Source organism: Hemiscyllium ocellatum, chromosome 14 (assembly GCF_020745735.1).
Source record: "Hemiscyllium ocellatum isolate sHemOce1 chromosome 14, sHemOce1.pat.X.cur, whole genome shotgun sequence".
Lineage (NCBI taxonomy): Eukaryota > Metazoa > Chordata > Chondrichthyes > Orectolobiformes > Hemiscylliidae > Hemiscyllium > Hemiscyllium ocellatum.
The window spans coordinates 65,761,650-65,784,102 of NC_083414.1; the positions used below are offsets into that span (position 1 = coordinate 65,761,650).

Sequence of the window (22,453 nt, forward strand, 5' to 3'; positions counted from 1 at the left end):
ACTTTTGGTAAGAGGAAAGCTTTTGAACTCTATCATTGTTTAGGAAGTATCAGACTGTGGAAATGTCACCTATTCTTGTCCAGGTTGACCATGGCCTCTCCCCCTCTAGCTCTGTATTCTCCACCAAGTTCTTTGCTTTCTGTCCTCCTCCAGTTCTGACCTCTTGCATATCCTTCACTTTGTCCCTTAGCCATTGGAACACAGCCTTCAACTACTAAAGGTTCTTAGCTCTGAGATTCCCTCCGTAAATCTCTCCAGTTTGATTGCCTTTGGTTACTTGTCCCAATGCCACCTCCTATGGGCTTGGTGACAAATTATACCCATAATGCTCCTGTGAGAGGCCTCGGTCAACCAGTCATGGCGTAGTCAGTGTTGGTGGTTGTTGATTTTTGTCTTTGCTGCCCGGCAGGTCATGAAGACGTACCACATGTACCATGCGGAGAGCATCAGTGCGGAGAGCAAGCTGAAGGAGGCAGAGAAGCAGGAAGAGAAGCAGTTCAGCAAATCGGGAGATATCAGCGTGAACCTGCTCCGACATGAGGACAGGCCGCAGCGTCGCAGCTCCGTCAGGAAGATCGAGAAGATGAAGGAGAAGGTATGGTGGAAGCCCCAGACATTGGCTAAGGTGGGAGGATGTGGGCAGCAGCGTTTATGAAGTTAGAGGGTCTAATGTCTCCGCCTTGAATTGGTATATCAGCTTCACAGCATGGTACAAAGTGATGGGCCTCTGGAATGAAGAGGCCTATGATAGAAAGATAGAGTACAGGTACAGGAGTAGGCCATTCAGCCTTTCGAGCCTGCTCTACCATTCAATGTGATCATGGCCGATCATCCAACTCATTCCCCTGTTCCCACTTTCTACCTAAACCTTTTGATCCCTTTAGTCCTAAGAACTATATCTAACTCCTTTAAATCACTCAATGTTTTGGTCTTTGTACCAGTGGGTTCCACTGGCTCACCACCTTCTGGGTGAAGACATTGTTCCTCATCTCTATCCTAAAGCGCCTACCCATTTCCTTTAACTGTGACTCCTAATTGTGGAGTCACAGAGTCATACAGCACAGAAACAGACTCTTTAGTCCAACTCGTCCATGCCTACCAAGTTTCGCAAATTAAACTTAGTCCCACTTGCCTGCATTTGGCCCATATTCCTGTAAATGTTTCCTATTCATGTACCTGTCCAAATGTCTTTTAAATGTTGTGACTGGGCTCCCTGGTCATTGGGAGCATCCTTCCTGCCTTTACTCTGTCTGGTCCTGTTCAAAAATTATCTGTTTCCTTGAGATTCCCCTCATCCTCCTAACTCCAGTGAGAACCCACTCACACACTCTTGTTTTTATTTTGAAATAGCACCATGTGGTTTTATATATCAAGTTCCAAGGACAGGTGGGGCTTGGTTTAGCATCTTGCCTGAACGCTGGCCTCTTTAATAGTGTTGCACTCCCATAATGCTGCACTTATGTCAGCTTCGATTGTCCACTCCATTCTTACCATCGGAGTTGGCCGAGAAAAGGGAACGGTACACTTCTGCCTCAGCACCAGGGACCCGGGTTCAATTCCAGCCTCGGGTGACTGTCTGTGTGGAGTTTGCACATCGCATCCTCCCTGAGTCTGCATGGGTTTCCTCTGAGTGCTCCGGTTTCCTCCCACATTCCAGAGATGCGCAGGTTAGGTGAATTGGCCATGCTAACTTACCTAGAGTGTTCAAGGGTGTGTAAGTTAGGTGCATCAGTCAGGGGTAAATGTAGAATAATAGGGTCAGCGAATGGGTCTGGGTGGGATACTCTTCAGAGGGTTGGTGTGGACTTGCTGGGCCGAAGGGCCTGTTTCCACATTTTAGGGATTGTATGATTCAAAGTTGCACATCTCAGATCAAGTAACAAATACTTGCATTTAACACCATTTGCTGTGCATTAAATTCGGTGATCCAGTCAGAGCTCCGTGGTGCAGTTATTGTTCCCATTTAGACTGGCATTGGCACCCCTGTGAACTGCAGGGCGGTGGATGAGCAGCTGGTTGGCTTCACATCCTGGTAGTTGGGGGAGGGGGGGGGTAGGAATATTCCTCAGGGTATTTGGAGAACCTCTCCTTTCTCCCGGCTTTGAGTAGGGCTGACCTGGGCAGAGTGGGGCTCTCCTGAACAAATGTGGCAGTGTCTCAGTTCGAGAACTGGAGTGGCAGTCTGTATCGCACCATTCCCTGGTGACCCAGGAACTCTGGCACTCTGATCCTCTGCTGAAGGGGGAGAAAACAATGGAGGGCAAGGTGGGGGTGGGGTGGTTTTCCAAATGGTTTTTGAAAGGGTTTTTTTTGTGTTGTTTTGCGTTCAGCTCCTTTTATATAGAGCAGTTCAAGTGCGTGCGTTTCCATGGAAACGGACATGCTCTGTCTGTGACTGTGCGCCAGATTGATACTGTCAGATGATGGAGCACGACTATGTCCCTGACTCCTGGCAAATGCCTGATTTACACTGGCTGTGATGAATGGAGCCTGTGAGGGATGTGCAGTCAATTAGCATGCTGTCTCTTCAATCCACCTTCAGACAGGTCGGAAGAAAATGGCTCGAGTCTCTGTTACAGCTCGGCTGTAATAGCCTCTCACCAATTTTCCAGTTCATCTGAAGCACAGAGCAGCCGCAAACGTTTGCTGTAGACAGATAATAGTGTTCCAGTCCCGCTTTCAGGGTAGGAATTGGCCAAGTGACGGTTGTTTTTGAGCTCTCAACTCATTGCATTTCTCTCCCCGAGAGACCCGGCAAAGTTGATTTTAAAACTTCGCCACCAGCCACAACGCAGCTCATTGGAAATCCAGCTGGTTAAAATCCCGGCTCAGAAAATGAAAAACAAAGCAAGTTACGTGTGGTCGGGTGATCCCGTGGTGTTTTGCAAAATCAGTAAGCTAACAGCAGAGTGCGTTTTGAACATTGTAAGTGCATTTGCTTTCTTCATCACTGAATGTTGACAGAAGTCTATCCAGTCAGCAGACAGACATGAATTACATTTATACCTCTGCCCACATCTTTGAGGATTCATGAAGACTCTGTCCACCTTTAAAAATGTGTGGATTTGGAAATTCTGCCTCTATGTTCAACAGAGCCCGTTTTCACCACTCGGGGAACGGAAATAATTGACACCCAAACTCCACTGGGCCATTTGAATTCAATGCTGACAGTTCCTGCAGTGAGGAAGGTACACACATCTAGAGTACACACAAACGCTGATGAAAGGCTGATAAGGGCTAAAGAACTATGCAGCGATTGAATTCCTTAAATCCCCAGTCCCTTAACAAAAAATTACAAACGAAAGCCTGTCATCAGTGAGTTTAAAGCAAAATTGTTCTAACAGCTCCAAAACCTGGTTGTCACTCCATCCAGAGCTACCTGATCTGTCAATGTCAGTCTGCGTTCCACAACCTATAATTGTTTCAGTGGACAGCCCTATAGTGAGTTTTTTTATTTACTGACCTTCAAAGAGGTTATTGAAGGATCTTTGATACGGGGCTCTGAATACATGTCTATTCGTTTTACAGCGGATTTAAGTAATTGAGAGGTACTCAAAAGTTCTGAATGGGGTTTCATGAGTCAGAGTGTTGTTTTAACATAGTGAAAGCTGCTGTTGATAGTGAGAGCTTCATTCCAGTTTGCCTCAGTGTGGTTCTTGCAAACTACTCGTGGCAGATATTGGGTGAGTTGGCATTGGTGGATTCTCTTGGGGCCGTGGAGGTGGCATGGGAAGTTGATGAGGGTGTTGCTGATGGAACGTGAGGGGTGAGGAGTGACAGCAGAGAATGATTAAAAGATTAATTGGAAAGAAAATAGTAGAATGAGAGGAAATTAGCTAGGAATGTAAAACCAAATAGCGTGGGTTACTAAGAGTATCTAAACAGAAAAAAAGTAAATAGAGTGCTAGTCCTCTCGGGAATCAGACTAAGGAATGAATAATGGATCAACCCACTGACTCCCACAGTTACCTTGACTATACATCCTTAACCCTGCTTCCTGTAAAGACTCCATTCCATTCTCCCAGTTTCTCCATCTCTGTCGCATCTGTTCTGATAATGCCACCCTCCACAGGGTGCCTCCAAAATGTCCACCCCCTTCCTCAACCTAGGATTCCCCAACACCCGTAGTTGACAGGGATTTTAGTCGTGTGTGTGACCCATCTCCCACACTTCAGCCTTCACGCAACAGCGATAGCATCCTCCTCATCCTCACCCACCATCCCATCCACATCCACATCCCCATTCAAAGGATCATCAGCTGCCATTTCTGCCATGTCCAGCGGGATTCCACCATCAGACACTCCCCCACCTGTTAGCCTTCCGCAGGACCGTTCCCTTCAGAATGCCCTGGTCCACTCCTCCATTCCCAACCCCAACGGCATCTTCCCCTGCAATTGCCAAAGATGTAACACCTGTCCATTTACCTCCTCCCTCCTCAGTATCCAAGGGCCCAAACATACCTTCCAGGTGAAGCAGCGCTTTACCTGCACTTCTCACAATTTAGTCTGCTGTATTTCACTGCTCGCTATGTGGTCTCCTCTGCATTGAGTGCAGACTGGGTGACGGCTTTGCAGAACACCTATGTTCTGTCCTCAGGAATGACCCTGAGCTTCCAGTTGCCTGCCACTTTAATGCACCACCTTGTTCCCTGGCCAACAGCACTGTCTCAGGATTGCTACAGTGCTCCAGCGAAGCTCGGAGCAAGTTGGAAGAACAGCACCTGATGTTTTGCTTGGGAATCCCGCAGCCTTGAGGACTCGATGTCTAGTGTAATAATTTTAGAACCTTTTTCTATGTCCTTTACCCACCTCACACTCCAGGCTCTGTCATGACATGGGCTGCTTATCATCCACTCATTGTCTCCATTATTGGTTTTCCTTTCTCCTGAGTATTTTATCATCCTTTTGTTCACCCACCGTCATCTAGCTACTAACCATTCTGAAGAAGGGTCACTGGATTTGAAACATTAACTCTGCTTTCTCTGTACGGGCAAAGTCTTGAGTTTCTCCAGCAATTTCTGTTGTTGATTTGAGATGTTTCCATTCTTTGGTATTGTGGTAATTTATGAATAAACAGCTTAAAAAGACTGGTGTGTGAGAGAAGCGAATTCAGTTTGTGGGCCACTCGTACCACTACTGGGGGATGTGGGGACTGAACTGCACTGGGAAATGTGGAATGTGACAGGATTCATTAATTACCTCAGAACAAAGGCACTTCCAGTTAACAGTAATTCCAATCTGATAGAATATCACACACCGTTCGAAAGGGAGAAGACTGGGTCTGGGACTAGTATTTTAAACTTAAGGGTTATCTGAGGACATGGAAGCTGAGCTAGCTGAGGTGACCTGGCATATTAGGCTAGGGGATGGATCCACAGTATCAGATATTCAATGGGATGTTTCAGAATGCTCTGAGGAGGTAAAATTCTGAATGGAGGACTCCTAAATAAGTCAGGCGAAGCACAAATTTAGGGCAAAAGCATATAACCATGTAATGGTGAGTGACAAATCAGATTGGTCAGAATATAAGGAACAGCACAGAATGACTAAAAGGAATAATCAGGAAGAAAGTTGTAGACTTACAGCTAGAATGTAAAAAGAAACAAAACCAGTTTCTACAGGTAGCTAAACAGAAAAGAATAAGTTAAGTGTGTTGGTCTCCTGGAGAATTAGGAGTTATAGGTGTTAATAAAGTTGATGGGAAGGTATGTTAAGGTGAAAACACCAGGAACTTGAAAGGGGATATCGATAGGTCGAGTGAGTAGGAAAAGCTTTGCAGATGGAATTTAATTCAGGAAAATGAGAGGTTCGGTTAAAGAATCAAAAGGCAGACTATTATTTAAATGGAGATGGTCCCAAAGAGTGCAGTGTCGAGAGATCTGAATGTTCTTGTACATGAAGCACAAAAAGTTAGCATGCAGCTGCAGCAAGTAACTAAGAAGGCATTTTGAGTTTTATTGAAAGGAGATTGAAGTTTAAAGTTAGCAAAGACTTGTCATAATAATGAGAAAAATAAAGATGTGCAGACACCAGGGATCCAAAACAAAAAGTGCTGAAGAAACTCAGCACAACTGGTAGCATCTGCAGAGTGAAAAAGCAGAGTTAATATTTTGAGTCCAGTGACCCAGGGAGAGCAAGCCAATTGGATACAAGATTAGCTTGAAGGTAGAAGATGGAGGGTGCTAGTGGAGGGTTGTTTTTCAGACTGGAGGCCTGTGACCAGCAGTGTACCACAGATTAGCGTTGGGTCCACTGTTGTTCATCATTTTATACAAATGTTTTGGATGTGAATATAGGAAATATGTTTAGTAAGTTTGCAGGTGATACCAAGATTAGCGAGTACAATTCCAACATTTAAAAGGCATCTGGATGGGTATATGAATAGGAAGGGTTTAGAAGGATGTGGACCAAATGCTAGGTAAAGGGTCAGATCAGGACATCTGGTCAGCAAGGACGAGTTGGACTGAAGGGTCTGTTTCTGTACTCTATGACCCTTTCTTTTGGAGTGCTATGTATAGTTCTGGTGCTGGTGTTTAATAAATGGGTTGCTAATGAGGAGGTAGATGAATTGATGTTAATCTTCAAAACTGTCTAGATTCAAATATAACTTTACAAATATATTCAATAAGGCAGGGAGGCAGAAAACAGGAAGCTACAGGTCACTTAGCTTGTCATATGTCATGGGGAGAGTGTTAGAATTGATCAAGATAAGAGATGATAGCTGCATACGTCAGGGGAGAAATGTAATCGGGAGGAGTTGACCTGGTTTTGTCAAAAGGAAGTTCTGTTTAACCAGTTTATTGCCATTCTTTGAGAGAATTACATTTGGTGTGGATTAAGGGGAACCAGTCAATACACTGTACTTTGATTTTCAGAAGAAAAGGTGTCACATTAAAGGTTATTGCTGAAAACAAAAGCTAATAGTATCAGCAAGGGTAACATATTAGCAGGGATGGAAGATTGGCTAGCTGGCAGAAAACAGTGTGCATGTCTCTGTCTCATTGGTACGGTGGGATGAGAGGAATTGACAGGGGCCTGAGCTGGAGCTCCAACTTGTCAGAATTTACATTTATGACTTGGACGAAGAGAGCAGAGGTGTGGAGCTAAATTCAGAGGCAACACCAAGATAGATGGGAAGTATGTTATGAAGAAGACATAAGGAGGTTGAAGGCAGATAGAAATAAGGTGTGAGAGTGGAGAACAAATCTGGCAGATGGAGTCTAATGTGGGAGAATGTGAAGTTGCTACTTTGGCAGGAAGAATGAAAAAGCAGTGTGTTACTTAAACGGAAAACAACTGTAGAATACTGCAGTGCAGAGAGATCTGGGAGTACTACTGCGCGAGTCACAAAATTAGCGTGCAGGGACAGGAAATAATTCAGAAGGCTAATAATAGAGTGCTGCCCTACTATTATCAGATGAATTCACAAAAATCAGAATGTTACACTTCGGTTATACAGGGCGTTAATGAGAGTATATCTCTCACTGTGCACCGTTTTGGTCTGTTTATTTAGGGAAGGTTGTTAGTTCATTAGAGTTGGTTCGAAGGAGGTTTATTAGTTCGATACCTGGAATGAATGGGTTGTCTTATAAGGAAAAGTTGGACAGGCTGGACTTGTTTCACAGGAATTTTAAAAAAAAAAGTTAGGAGTCACATGATTATAGTGTAGAAGATTGTGAATAGTCTGAATTGCTAGAGGGATGGAGTTCAAAAACAGGATGTCATGCTGCAGCTATTTAGTGTGCTGGTGAAGCCACACCTGGAGTACTGTGTACAGTTCTGGTTTCCTTACTGGAGAAAAGATGTACTGGCACTGGAGGGGGTGCAGAGGAGGTTTAGGAGGTCAATTATGGAATTGAGAGGCTTATCTCATGAGATTTTGAGTAGACTGGGACTATACTCATTGGAATTTAGAAGAATGAGGGAGATCTTTTAGAAACATATAAAATTATGAAGGGGATAGATAAGATGGAAGTGGGGAGGTTTCCACAGGCGATCGAAACTAGAGCTAGGGGACATAGTCCTAAATCTGCTTCCCTTTATTTTGAGGCTGAGTTAAGGAGGAACTTGTTCACCCAAAAGGGAAGTGAACCTGGAATTCCCTGTCCAGTGAAACAGTTGAGGTTACCTTGTTGATATGTTTTTGAGGCAAAGATAGATTTTTGAGCAGGAAGGGATTAAGGGTTGTGGTGAGTGGACGGGTAAGTGGAGCTGAGTCAAGGAAAAGATCAACCATGATCATTATCAGTAGAGGCTTGATGGGCCAGAAGGCCTACTCCTGCTCCTATTTCTTATGTCCTTAGGTCTTGACAAGGTGAATGCGCAAAGGATGTTTCCTCGTGTGGGTCAGTCCAGAGTGAGGGGACACTGTTTTAAAAGTGCTCGGGACAGACGTGAGAAATGTTTACCTCCTGAGGGTTGTGCGACTTTGGAGCTCATTGCTTCAGAAGGCGGTGGAGATGGGGCCTTAAATACTTTTATAGTCGCGATAGATGGATTTGTGTTAGTGAAGAGAATCACAAGTTATCAGGGTAGATGGAAATGTAGAATTTGAAACGTACGCAGATCGGCCCTGGCCTTATTGATTGGCAGAGCAGGCTTAAGGGGGCTGAGTGGTCTAAATCTGTACCTATTTTGTATGTTTGTAAAATGACCCGCATCTGATATGCAGCTATACCAAGTATATCTGCTGAATTTGATAACACTAGAACAATCATCACACTTCTTCTTACGCGAACGGATTTGAAGATTACATGCCGTGTAAATGCAAATCCGTCTTTTCATTATATGCCCCCATGAGAAATCCCGAATGAAGAATACCTCTGGCCCAAAGTTGATAAGCTTGCTCCAGCCCAAGGGATTTTTTTTTTATTTATTCACGGGATGTAGGTGTGTACTGGCCAGCATTTATTCACCATCTGTAATTACCCAGAGGGCAATTCATACTCAACCATGTTGCAGTGAGTCTAGAGTCATATGTAGGCCAGAGCAGGCAAGGATGGCAGTTTCCTTCTCTAAACGACATTAGTGAATCAGACGGGTCTTTCCAACAATCAGCAATGGATTCGTGGTGGTCAGTAGCCTCTCAAATCCAGATTTCTATTGAATTCACATTCCACCATCTGACTTAGTGGGATTCGAACCCAGGTGGCCAGAACATTGTGGGTCTCTGGATTAACAGTTCAGTGATAATACCATTAAACCATGGCCTCCATTATGATGCAGATCCAGTTCAGTCCTGATAAATGTGGGGTTTCTGTGCTGAGAGATGTCCTGTCTGAATTGGGATTGCTAAGGGCTGTCGTTGGAACAATCCAGTGGGTTAATCTACAACAAGTTGGCCAGCCCTACCACAAGGCAATGTGCACAGGGAAAAGCTGAAAGCATTTGTCCACTCCTGCTGTACAAGATGAAAACCTGGCTGCTGCTCCTTGATGTTTCCTGTCTCTGGCATGTCCAAACTTTTTTTGTATGTGTTAAAACAAAATCTAAGGTGGGGCACTGGATGACTCCGCTGGTTAGAGCTCAGATTTCAGACCTGAGTCCTCAGTCCAAACACACAGGTCTGACCTCGAATCCATGTGTGCTATTCTCAACCTGCTTCCCAGATGGAATACAATATGGGATGCACAAGCGGACTGTCAGGAAATTTAGACAGCATGGAGATGCTTTCCATAAGTCAGTTTCTGTAACCCTGACACTAAAACAAAATTGGGTAAATTCGAATGAGGAAACGTATGAAGTAGAGGCAGGAGGAGGAGGACATTTGACCCATTAATCCTGCTTCTTGGCCATTCAGTGAGGTCACAGCTGACCTTTGCCCTTCTCCCACTCTCCCCACATGCCTGGATATTGAGAAACGTCTGACACTTTGGCATAACGGTGAAACCGAGTGAGAGGATGGAATCTGCTGGAAAGGTGTAAACCACAGGAGGATGTGTAAAATAACAACTTAATTAGCAACAGGCATTCAGGAGAGCGCTGTGCCTGACATCATCTTGTCTTTGCGAATACAGCACGTGACCAGCACAGTGGAATGCTGTGCAGTCAGGATTATTCAGATTTCCAGAAAGGTTTTGGCAGGTTCACTTTAAGGCCTTTTAACTGGACAAAAAGTCACAAGACAGGGATGAATTTGGAACTGGGTAAAACAGTGAATCGGTGGGAAACAGCTCTGTGAGAGTGTCATTCCATTTGATACAGTCAGATAGAGTAAAGTACCTCTGTTCTTTTAAGTTGTAAGTGAATTATCCCTAACACTGTCCCCATCTAACACTCCCGGGACAGGGATAGCATGGGGTTAGATACAGAGTAAAGCTCTCTCTACACTACCCCATCAAATAATCCCAGGATAGGGACAGCACAGGGTTAGATACAGAGTAAAGATCTCTCTACGCTGTCCTCTATCAAACACTGCCAGGACAGGGACAGCACAGTGTGGGTGGGTACAGAGTAAAGCTACCTCCGCGCTTTTAATCTGAAAATAATCTGACAGTAAAGCTGGTCTACACTGTCCCCATCAAACACTTCCAAGACGGGAGCAGCATGGGATTAGATATAGAGTAAAGCATTTATTCTGCTACACCAGTGTGGTTCAGTCATGTCCTAAGAGTTGTTAGTGGAAACACAGCCTCATTGTACTTGTGTTTCTCACACTAACCATTCGTCCTGACTCCCAGCAGGCTGTTTCCCCTGTTTAGGAGAAAGTGAGGACTGCAGATGCTGGAGATTAGAGTCAAGAGCGTGGTGCTGGAAAAGCACAGCAGGTCAGGCAGCATCTGAGGAGCAGGAGAATCGACGTTTTGGGCAAAAGCCTTTCAGGAATGAGGCTGAGCGCCGAGGGGGTGGAGAGATAAATGGGAGGGGGGTGGGGCAGGAGGGTAAGGTAGCTGAGGGTGCGATAGGTAGGCGGAGGTGGGGGTAATGGTGATAGGGTGGAGTGGATAGGTGGGAGGGAAGATTGGCAGGTAGAACAGGTCATGAGGGTGATGCTGAGCTGGAAGGTTAGAACTGGGATAAAGTGGAGGGAGGGGAAATGAGAAAAGTGGTGAAATCTACATTGCTGTGAGGTTGGAGGGTCCTGAGGTGGAAGATGAGGAATTCTTTCACCAGGCTTTGGGTGATTATGGAGTAGTGATGGAGGAGGCCCAGGACCTGCAAAGTGGGAGGGAGAGTTGAAGTGTTTGGCCAAGGGGTGGTGGGGTTGGTTGGTGCAGGTGTCCCAGCGATGTTCTCTGAATAGTTCTGCGAGTAGGCATCCTGTCTCTCCAGTGTAGTGGAGACCACATTGGGAGCAATGGATACAGTAAATGACGTGTGGAAGTGCAAGTAAAACTTTGAATGTCTAAGGCTCCTTTAGGGCCTTGGTCAGAGGCGAGGAGGGGAAGGTGTGGGTGCAGGTTTTGCAATTCCTGTGGTGGGAGGGGAAGGTGTTGGGAAGGGAGGGTGGGTTGGTGGGGGTTGTGGAGCTGACGAGGGAGTCTCTGAGGGAATGGTCTTTATGGAAAACAGATGGCGTGGGGAAGGAATTATATCTCTGGTGGTGGGGTCTGATTGTGGGTGGCAGAAATGGCGGAGGATGATGCGATGTGTGCAGAGGTTGGTGGGGTGGAAGGTTTGGACCGGGGGATTCTGCCCTTGTTACAGTTGGAGGGGTGAGAATTGAGGGCAGAGGTGCAGGAAGTGGTTGAGATGCATTGGTGGATATTCTCAACCAGGTGGGAGGGGAAATTATGGTCTTTAAAGAAGGAGGCCATCTAGTGTGTTCTGAGATGGAACTGGTCCTCCTGGGAGCAGATGTGGCAGAGGTGGAGGAATTGGGAGTAAGGGATAGCATTTTCACAGGAGGCAGGGTGGGAGGAGGTGTAATCCAGGTAGCTGTGGGAGTTGGTGGGTTTGTAGAAGATGTCAGTGTTGAGTCGGTCACTGGTGATGGAGATGGAGAGGTCCAGGAAGGGGAGGGAGGTGTCTGAGATGGCCAGGTGAACTTAAGGTCAGAGTGGAATGTGTTGGTGAAGTTGATGAATTGTTCAACCTCCTCGTGGAAGCACGAATTGGCACCAATGCAGTCATCAGTGTCGCGGAGGAAAAGGTTGGGAATGGTGCCAGTGTAGCTGTGGAAGATGGACTGTTCTACATAATCGACAAAGAGACAAGCATAGCTGGGGCTCGTTGCAGGTGCTCATGGCTATACCCCTTTCATCTGGAGGAGGTGTGGGGGAGTCAAAGCAGAAACTGTTGAAGGTGAGGACCAGTTCAGCCAAACTAATAAGGGTGTCAGTGAAAGGGCACTGGTGGGGACGTTGGGAGAGGAAGAAACAGAGGGCTTAGAGGCCCTGGTCATGGTGGATGGAGGTGTAGAGGGATTGGATGTCCATGGTGGAGATGAGGTATTGGAGCCAGGGAAACAAAATTCTTGGAGGAGATGGAGGACATGGGTGGTGTCCTGAACGTATGTGGGGAATTCCCCCATTTTTCCAATGATAGCTAGCTCACGGTCACCCTGGATGGGATTGTGATCCGCAGTCCAACCCAAAGCCCCACCTGACCATCTTGGTGTTCTGATTAGATATTTAACAGCTATGAGAATTCTACACAATGTGGATGGACGGGAAGAGGTTTGGAACATCAGAGTTCTGTATCGATAATTACAAAGTGGACCTGTATGTTTTTGTTTTAATTGAGTGCATGTCTAGCTGGTACCTCAGTATGTGAGCTATTCTGTAAGTGTTCTCACAATGGGTTTCCTGTTCTGTTCTGTTTCTCAGCGTCAAGCCAAGTATTCGGAAAACAAGCTGAAGTGCACCAAAGCCAGAAACGACTACCTGCTTAACCTAGCAGCGACAAATGCTGCAGTGGCCAAATACTACATCCACGATGTCTCGGACCTGATTGATGTCAGTATTCTCAGTTTTATGGTGAATTATGTACTGCTAAAAGTGAAGTGCCCACAGTTGTACCTGGAATATGGGTATTGGGCTTGGGGGTGAGAATGTAGTGGTAAGGTGGGGAATGAAAGGGATAAAGAGCGGTGACTGAGCTAAGCTGGGCGAGCCCACAGGGATGACGGCAAACTCAACTGAGGAAATTTGGTTTTGAAAGGACTTTCACTGCTAGGAGTCTGTAGTAGCACCTTTGCCTTTGAATTTGCCTTTTGCACTCTTGCTTGAAGTTCAAGCAAATCATTTAAAGCAGAGAGGGAAGACATTGGTATGGGAGGCCATAGAGCAGCTCAGTCAGTCCCTACTCCATCTTTTATGCTTTTCAGAAGGTGCATTGTGAGTTGTCACCAAACAGCAGCGAAGGGGATCAGCCAACTGATAGCTTGCTAAATACCTTGTCAATGAGCCAATTCACCTCGTTAATATTCAGCTCTCTGTCTTGGCAAACTCACCAAATAATCTCGAGAAATCTCAATGTGGAAATCAGAACAGGTTCCTGGTAACTTGCTCCAGAAGACCTCCATTTTGATGAGGCCAATTCGGTCCCCATGGCACACTCTACCAGTACTGCTTGTCCATGAACTATGACATCTGGCTCTCACCAGTCCCTGACACACGTCATGATACCCTCTCCCACCCACTTCAGCTCACTCAGGAAGCACAGACTCGCATTGCATGGGGCACCAGGAACTGGCATTGAACAGCTGCTGTGGGGATGCACTGGGGACAGGGAGAGTGACCCAGCTTCTAGACTGGACTAGGCCGCATCTCAGGGTTTGCCCTCTTAGCACTCGTTGACTCAGCAGCTATTTGGTATGCTCACATCATCCTTAACTTACCTTGCTGTTCCAAGTAGCACAGTCACTCTACCAGGCAGCTCACCTTACAAAAGTGAGGACTGCAGATGCTGGAGATTAGAGTCGAGAGTGTGGTGCTGGAAGAGCACAGCAAGTCAGGCAGTGTCTGAGGATCAGGAGAATCGACATTTCGGGCAAAAGGTCTAGGGGATGGGTGCCTTGTTGTACAACAGTGTTACATCAATCTCACATCAGTGCACTCTGCACCAGCAGCTTATGCAGCAACCGAGCAGTCATGGCTCAAAGCCTCATGGGAATAGACCACCCTGAAGTCCACACATCAGTCAGGGGGTTCCTGGCACAGTATATTAGGAGCAGCCTCCCATACCAATCCAGGGGTTTGGCCACAGCCAGGCGTCCAGTTGAGGTAATCGTGGTTGTGGGCCCTGTTCCTCTACAGTTCAGGGAGTGGATTATGGTCAGTCCTGTGACTCTGTAGTGGCCAGTCCAGGGGATCAGGCCTGCGTGAATTGGGAGTTGCACAGCTGTCAATCAGGGGTGGGGATAGTTGAGGGGGAAGGGGTTGGACGAGGGCAGGGAAGCTGCAGCAGGAAGGAGACTCAGCAAGCTAGTCTCCTGGATTGGGGCCCTGCTGGCTGGGAGATGGTGAGACGAGAAAGGCAACAGTATATGTGAGGGGAGGATATGGGAAAGCATTGACAGGAAGGGGAGGCCATGGAGTTGGGAGGTGTTTGTCATCCATTGTCAAGAGCACCCTGGCTTCAGGGGGGAGGGGGTGAATGAATGACCACATCAGACAGGGGCACATTACATGCCATGGGCAGGCTGTTTCGGAGTGGATTGGTGTGATCCTAGGGACGTGCCGAGCCCATCAGGTTATGGGAAGGGCCGGCCAGGAAGAGGGTTTGGATTTGTAGGGCTGAGGCTGGGAGCCACTGACGGAGGAGCCCTTACTGTCACCTTCCATGTATCGGAAATCAAAAGTGCACAACGGGGACGAAAATTCGCTGTGAGCACACTTGGAGTGGGTGGGGTACATGGCGCAACCTCTGAGCTGCAGGAGCCCCACCCCAATGAAAGGGGCTTTGAAGGGAAAGGACATTGCACACAGACCCTGGCCCTCCTAATGCCTCGGTCACCTACATCGGCAGGACTGAATGCAGTACACCTTACTGCCCAAGTCTTCGCTGATCACGTTTTTAGATGGTTAGTCGATTTGGAGAGGTGGTTACACAGCAGATAGCTGGGCGATTGTCAGGAAGGACAAGTGCGCTCTGCTATAATCTATGTCTCGGTAACATGAATTCGCGGTAACGCGATTGACGAGTTGGGGACACAGTTTCTAAATTGCAACCTTTTAAAACATGTGTTAGGTGTAACGCGATTGCACCACTAACACTTAGGTAGAAAAATTGTGCTTTCGAAACAGTGCTTAATGTCCTAGAAGAATATTCTAGAAGAACAACCTATCATTTCAGAAGTCTCCTGTGGCCATTCCTCTCTCTGAACCAGATACTCAATTTCTGATACTGTTGAGAGGGACAATCTCAGAGGAAAATAGAAGAGGCAGTCAGAGCTTGGAGGACTAAGAATGAAGCTTATGTTAGTCAGGGTTTGATAAAAGTTTGAAAGAATATTTGTTATGGGGACCCTCCTGTCTGGGGCAGAGGTAGGAGATTCTGTGACTGTGAGCATGAATCTAAGATAGTGGTGCCAGGGTTAACGACGGGTCAAAATGTTTGAAGCACATTGTCAGAGGGGAGAATGAGAAGCCGGAAATTATTGCACTGTACACATTGGTAGGAATGACATGATTAGGGTAAAGATAATGGCTTTCCACAGTGAATGTATGAGGCTGGGTAGAAGATTAAATAACAGATCCTCATAAGTAAACCCATCTTTCACACCACATCACAGAGACTGGGGAAAGAATAGAGGGATGCTGCAGGAGAGGAATCAAAGGTGCCTACAGCACACACAGCCTTGTATATAAACCCTGTTCCTCTTGCTTCCTTCCTCACTTTATCAGCAGCTCCCCTCACCCCCCTCCCCAGTCCTGAAGAAGGGTTATACCCGAAACGTCGACTTCTCCACCTCCTGATGCTGCCTGGCTTGCTGTGTTCTTCCAGCCTCCTGCCTGTCTGCTTTGGATTCCTGCATCTGCAATTTTTTCTGTCTCACAGACGCTGCAGCCAGCTCTCAACACAGCCAACAACCCATGGTGCAACCTGACAGGACATGAAGTTAGGCACAGTGCTGGCATAGTTACATTCAGGGCTATGCAGAGAGCCTAAAAACCAGATGCAAAGTCAAAGCAATGCAATTTGTAGAAAAGTGTCAAATAAGTATACCATGTACATCAGCTGTACCACAGAAGTGTCCTCAGTAGGTTGTCTTCCTCCTCTCCATCCCACTACGTTTCAGTGTTCGTCCCTGGTTCCACAGCTAGGCTGGAGGGAGCCTACATCAGCAGCATAGTCCTTTGACCCTGGGAGTTTGGTAGGGCAACCCCATGGGTGTTTGTGTCTGAACGGGCCAGATGAGCTGAGGGTCACCTTGCCCAGAAGCAAGTTGGCCATCCTCGGCTTGAACTTCCAAGGGTTGGGGTTAGAGTTGGACAAGGTGAAGCTGGGGTACCCTGCCACTTCAGCACAGTGCTGAGTGGAGATGGACTGATGACCGAAAGCAATATTACCACCCTCGCTAGGAGAGTGTGTCAACTGGTCATTATAGGTCTGTTTCCTTTCAATCAATGTCCAGTCACACACTCATGTGACAACATTAACTAGGCAGTAAGGTGATTTTCAAGCTATGATCCCAGTTTTTCTGAGCCATCACTATTCACATTAACCTCAGGCACTTTCCTGAAGGCAAGGCTTACTTTCCCCCCTTCCTTTCCTTGCCCAGATTCTTGGAGGGCAATAATATTTGCTGAGGTGAGATTAGAGTGGCGCTGGAAAAGCACAGCAGGTCAGGCAGCATCCCAGGAGCAGGGAAATTGACATTTCAGGCAAAAAGAACTTCCCGCTGAGGGGCTTTTGCTCGAAACGTCGATTCTCCTGCTCCTCGAAAGCTGCCTGACCTGCTGTGCTTTTCCAGCACCACCCTAATCTTCAGCATCTGCAGTCCTCACCTTTCTCCTAATAATATTTGCGGGCTGTTTCAGTGAAAATCCGTTAGCTTCTCCCCGTTTCTTACTTTCTGTGGGAAAATGCAAGCCTGTATTTGCTGGGAACTAATTCAGAGTCTGTTGACTCTAGCTGACTTGTTGTGTGGATGTAGTGGAGTATGATTTTATTATTTCTGGCCTCTCACTGGCTCTTATAGCCACTGGCAAGTCCTGATCAGTTTCTAGTCAATGGTAACCCCTGAGGATGTTTATCGTGGAGGATTCAGTGAGAAGGACGTTTACAGTGGTGAATCAGTTTCTAGTAAATGGTAACACCCTTGAATGCCAAGGAGCAGTGGTTAGATTGTCTCTTATTGGAGGTGATCATTGCCTGGGATTTGGGTGATGCTTGACTATTGTTTAAGTGGTCTGTGAAACAGCCCCAACCCCCACCCCGAGGTAATTGTGCCCCTGTTGGAAGTGCAGGAAGTCTCAACAAGGTGGAACTCTGTATAAGCTGCTCCAACTCAGAAATTGTTCAGACTGGAAAACTAAATGGCCCACGAAACCATCGGAACAGAGCTGAGTGCAGATAAGACCAGCTAATAAGAGCCGATCCCCTCTGAGGCAACACTCTTACAATTCCTTGTTTTCGATCTGAATACGTCTCACTGACTCCGTGAAAAATGACAATTCCTTTCTTCGTCGATGGACTAAAGAATTACTGCTTGAGAGCGAATCTGCAGGGCTAAGAGTTGGCTGGGTTACAGGGCCCAGTCACCAGACTGAGCTGAATTGGGTTCAGTGTTCCTCTTCGCTCTGGACTGAACTCGAGTCTTTGTCCTTCCCCAGTTCCTCCCTGGCACTTTGCCCGTAGACTGCCTGCTGTCCACAGCCTCTGTTCTCCTCACAATAGTCTACGCAAGTTCATTTCCTTGTCTGTTTGCGGTGTCTGAAAGCCCCAGATGGTTTTCTGCCTTGTTTTCCACTCTTGAGAGTTGTAGGCCAACCCCTCCCACCCCTAGGACCCTTTCACCCCCGAATTCTTCAGTGCACAAACCCCGCATTGTGCAGCCTGTTCCACTCTGACTGCACGGTTCCTGCTGTTTTAACAGACAAGAATATATTTGCCAATCAGTCACACACACACACCTATGTTAGCAGCAGTTACCATGGGAACGTTTTTTATATATATAAGCGTTACACAGTGAATGACTTCATGCCCAAGACAGCTTGAAGTTAACCTGCCTTAAACAAGTGGTGTTGGAGAATAAAATGAGAACACAAGGGTGGTTACAGTGAGGGAAAGTCTTTCTTCTTCAGCTGTCCCCATCCCACCCCCTGCACTCGTGAACAACACAAGAATTTTACTGTGAAAGGAGCTTTTCTCTTTCAACCCTTCCTCCTCCATTTTCCCCTGGCTATATCTTCCCTTGCTAATCCCTGCTGTAAAACATCAAGCAGCTTACATTTGCACCTCATTTGGACAGTACGCCACATATGGGCTACAGATGTAAATCAGTTATTTGTGAGGATTCCACTGCTTTCTTTGTTAAAATCACCAGAACGTTGATTCCCGAATCCAGAAAATCTGTCTGCTCGCTCCTGACCCCGAACTGACGGGACCAGCTGCCAAGGCCCGTGAGGGAGTGTGGCACGGTGCCCAGATCTGAGTGAGTCACCGGCTGGTTTTGGAAAAAGACGGACAGGTTTAGCTGGGAGTGAACGTTTCACCCTGACCACAAAGCAGTCACCATGTACCAGTAACATTAGCAAATTTGCTGATGACACAAAGCTGGGTGGCAGGGTGAAATGTGAGGAGGATGTTAGGAGAATACAGGGTGACCTGGACAGGCTAGGTGAGTGGATGGATGCATGGCAGATGCAGTTTAATGTGGATAAAAGTGTGGTTATCCACTTTGGTGCCAAGAACAGGAAGGTAGATTACTACCTAAATGGAGTCAAGTTAGGTAAAGGGGCAGTATAACAAGATCTAGCTGCTCTTGTACATCAGTCAATGAAAGCAAGCATGCAGGTACAGCAGGCAGTGAAGAAAGCTAATAGCATGCTGGCCTTCATAACAAGAGGGATTGAGTATAGAAGCAAAGAGGTCCTTCTGTACAGGGCCCTGGTGAGACCGCACCTGGAATATTGTGCGCACTTTTGGTCTCCAAATTTGAGGAAAGACATTCTGGCTATTGAGGGAGTGCAGCGTAGGTTCATGGGTTATGAGGATAAGGCAGGAACAGGATACTGATTGAGGATGATCAGCTATGATCATAATGATGGTGATGCAGGCTCGAAGGGCAGAATGGCCTACTCCTGCACCTATTGTCTGTTATGAGTAGGCTTGTCACAGCCATTGCTTGCAGTGCATGGCATACAAAGTTAAAAATCACACAATACCAGGTTATAGTCCAACAGAGTTATTAGGAAGCAGTACCTTTCGGAGTGCTCCTCCTTCATCAAGTAGTTGAAGGAGCTGCTTTCCGAAGGCTAGTGCTTCCAAATAAACCTGTTGGGCTATAACCTGGTGCTGTGTGATTTTTAACGTTGTCCACCCCAGGCCAACACTGGCACCTCCAGATCATGACAATGCAGGGCTTGTGCACCGTTTCCTCAATCACCTTTTCCCACAACCTGAGCCAGTAAGAGCAGAGGCTCTTGGGCAGGTGAGGAGATAGAGAGCCCTAAGGCCTGATGCTGGCAACACCACTGGAGGGCAATACATTTTGAGACGGTCAACAGGAAGGTTTTCCCAAAGCCATCCAAATAAAGCCGTCTCCCTTTCCCCAAACCCCACAACCACATTACTTTCTCCCCCCCCCCCGTCTCCCTCCCCCCCCCACCGTCTCCCTCCTCCCCCCCCCCCCCCCCCCCCCTGTCTCCCTTCTCCCTCCCCCCCCTCCCGGTCTCCCTTCCTCCCCCCCCTCCCGGTCTCCCTTCCTCCCCCCCCCCCCCCCCCCCTGTCTCCCTTCTCCCTTCTCCCTCCCCCCCCTCCCGGTCTCCCTTCCCCCCCCCCCCCCCCCCCCTCCCTTCCCCCCTCCCGGTCTCCCTTCCTCCCCCCCTCCCGGTCTCCCTTCCCCCCCCCCGTCTCTCTCCCTACCCCCCCCCCGTCTCTCTCCCTACCCCCCCCCCGTCTCTCCCCCCCCCCCCCGTCTCCCTCCTCCCCCCTCTCTCCCCCCCCTCTTCCCTCTCCCCCCCCGCTTCCCTCTCCCCCCCCCCCCCGTCTCCCTCTCCCCCCCCCGTCTCGCCTCGCCCCCCCGTCTCTCGCCCCCCCCGTCTCTCGCCCTTGCCCCCCCCCGTCTCGCCCCCTCCCCTCCCGTCTCTCCCCCCTCCCCTCCCGTCTCTCCCCCCTCCCCTCCCGTCTCTCCCCCCTCCCCTCCCGTCTCTCCCCCCTCCCCTCCCATCGACCCTCTTGTAATCACTGGGTCGGTTTGTGTTGTGTTTCCCTGCAGTGCTCTGATTTGGGATTCCATGCCAGCCTGGCCCGCACATTCAGGACCTTCCTGTCAGCAGAATATAACCTGGAGACGTCTCGACACGAGGGGCTGGATATCATTGAGAATGCTGTAGACAACCTGGACGCCCGGAGTGACAAGCACAAGGTCATGGACATGTACAACCAGATCTTCTGCCCGCCCACCAGGTTTGAATTCCAGCCGCACATGGGCGATGAGGTAGGTCACTATAGGTTACTGTCAGGTGAGATAGACCTACAAGGGGCAGAACGATTTTTTTTCTTTCTGGGTCTCCTGTTTACAGTGTATGTTTGTTTTTCTGTTGTTGCATTCTTAGCATCCCAACAGTGTGGAAACAGGCCCCTTCGGCCCAACAAGTCCACACTGACCCTCCGAAGAGTATCCCACCCAACCCCACCCCCCCATTAATCTATATTTACCCCTGGCTAATGCACCTAACACACACACACCCCTCAACACAGTGGGCAATTCAGCATGGCCAATCCACCTAACCTGCACATCTTTGGACTGTGGGAGGAAACCGGAGCACCCGGAGGAAACCCTCATTGACACAAGGAGAATGTGCGCACTCCACACAGACAGTTGCCCGAGACTGGAATCGAACCTGGGTCCCTGGCACTATGAGGCGTAGTGCTAACCACTGAGCCACCATGCTGCATTGATCGAAAAATGAGGGAGATGGGAGCAAGGTGTTTTCCCTGGAACATCAGAGGCTGAGGGATGACCGTACAGAGGTTTATAAAATCAGAAGGGGCACAGATAGGGTAAGCAGACTTGCCTGCATTTAGCCCCTATCTCCCTCAACCTTTTCTATTCATGTAACTGTCAAAAAGCTGTATGCAAATAAATGCGAGATGTTGCATATTGGTAAGACAAGTCAGGGCAGTGCTTAATGATAGGGCCCTGGGGAGTGTTATCAAACAGAGAGATCTAGTGATGCAGGTATATAGTTCCTTGAAAATGGCATCTCAGATAAACAGTAGTGAAGAAGGCATTTGACACACTTGCCTTCATTGGTCAAAGCATTGAGTATGGGAATTGGGACGTCATGTTACAGCTGTACAAGGCATTAGTAAGGTCACGTTTGGAGTACTGCGTACAATTCTGGTCACCCTGCTAAAGGAAGGATGTTGTTAAACTGAAAGGGTGCAAAAACTATTTATAGAGTCTTAGAGATGTACAGCACGGAAACAGACCCTTCAGTCCAACTCATCCATGCAGACCAGATATCCCAACCCATGTTGTAATTGTACCAGCCTCCACCACTCCCTCTACATAGATGTCACCGAGGCTGGAAGGTTTGAATTATAAAGAGAGGCGGAATAAACAAGGAGCTTTTACCCCAGAGGGTAGGAGGCAGAGGGGTGACCTTATCGAAGTTTATAAAATCATGAGGGACACAGATAAGATGACAAGCCTTTTTCCCAGGATAGAGGAGACTAACACTAGATAGTATCAGTGTAAGGTGAGAGGGGAATGATTTTAAAAAGGTTCCTGAGGGGCAGCAACTTTCGCCTCTTCACCATCTGCAATGCATTCACATCTTTCCTAATGTGATGCTCACAATTGACCAGACCAGGAGCTGGCAAGGTGAGTAGGGGTTGGATGACTGTCAAGTGAACAAATCAATGAACATACTCAATCGCCACAAGCAATGGAGGGAAATGGAGAGGGCTGCATTGTTCAAAATGCTCTTGATTAACTTTTTAATTTTGCTGTTTCTGGGTGCTTGCTGTGTGGATAATGCCTGCTGTGTTTTCCCACATAATATATGTATAATTCACCAGGCTGATGTTTTTGAGATGTGAGAGCAGGTGCTATATGAATGCACGTCTTGCCTTCTCTTCCAAATGAGCAGTCGGGCAAATAATAGATCTTGGAGTTTGCTGTTTCCTGTAATCTTCCTGTGGCTATGATTCAGTCCAACAGCTGTAAGTGTTTTTTTAAACCACAGGCCAGAGTAGTTATCATCTTGCTTGACCCTCACTGCAATAAATCCTCATTTGAAGCTTTCCATGTTATTAGGTACAATAACAGGCTTGATGTTTTGAAACCATTTGAGATTGGCCAACCGAACGGAACTCCAACGTTGTAATAACCTTGA

General features: G+C 47.5%; 1 protein-coding gene across 2 annotated transcripts in view; it reads left to right on the forward strand.

Annotated features, from left to right (window-relative positions):
• The window catches only part of srgap3 (SLIT-ROBO Rho GTPase activating protein 3), a 199,679-nt gene that overhangs the window by 128,891 nt on the left and 48,335 nt on the right, over window positions 1–22,453 (forward strand). For both annotated transcript variants that reach the window (XM_060835747.1, XM_060835748.1), the window contains exons 5-7: window positions 410–595; window positions 12,767–12,895; window positions 20,326–20,547. In XM_060835747.1, coding sequence (XP_060691730.1) covers window positions 410–595; window positions 12,767–12,895; window positions 20,326–20,547 — 537 coding nt within the window. The remainder of the gene's footprint in view (window positions 1–409; window positions 596–12,766; window positions 12,896–20,325; window positions 20,548–22,453) is intronic.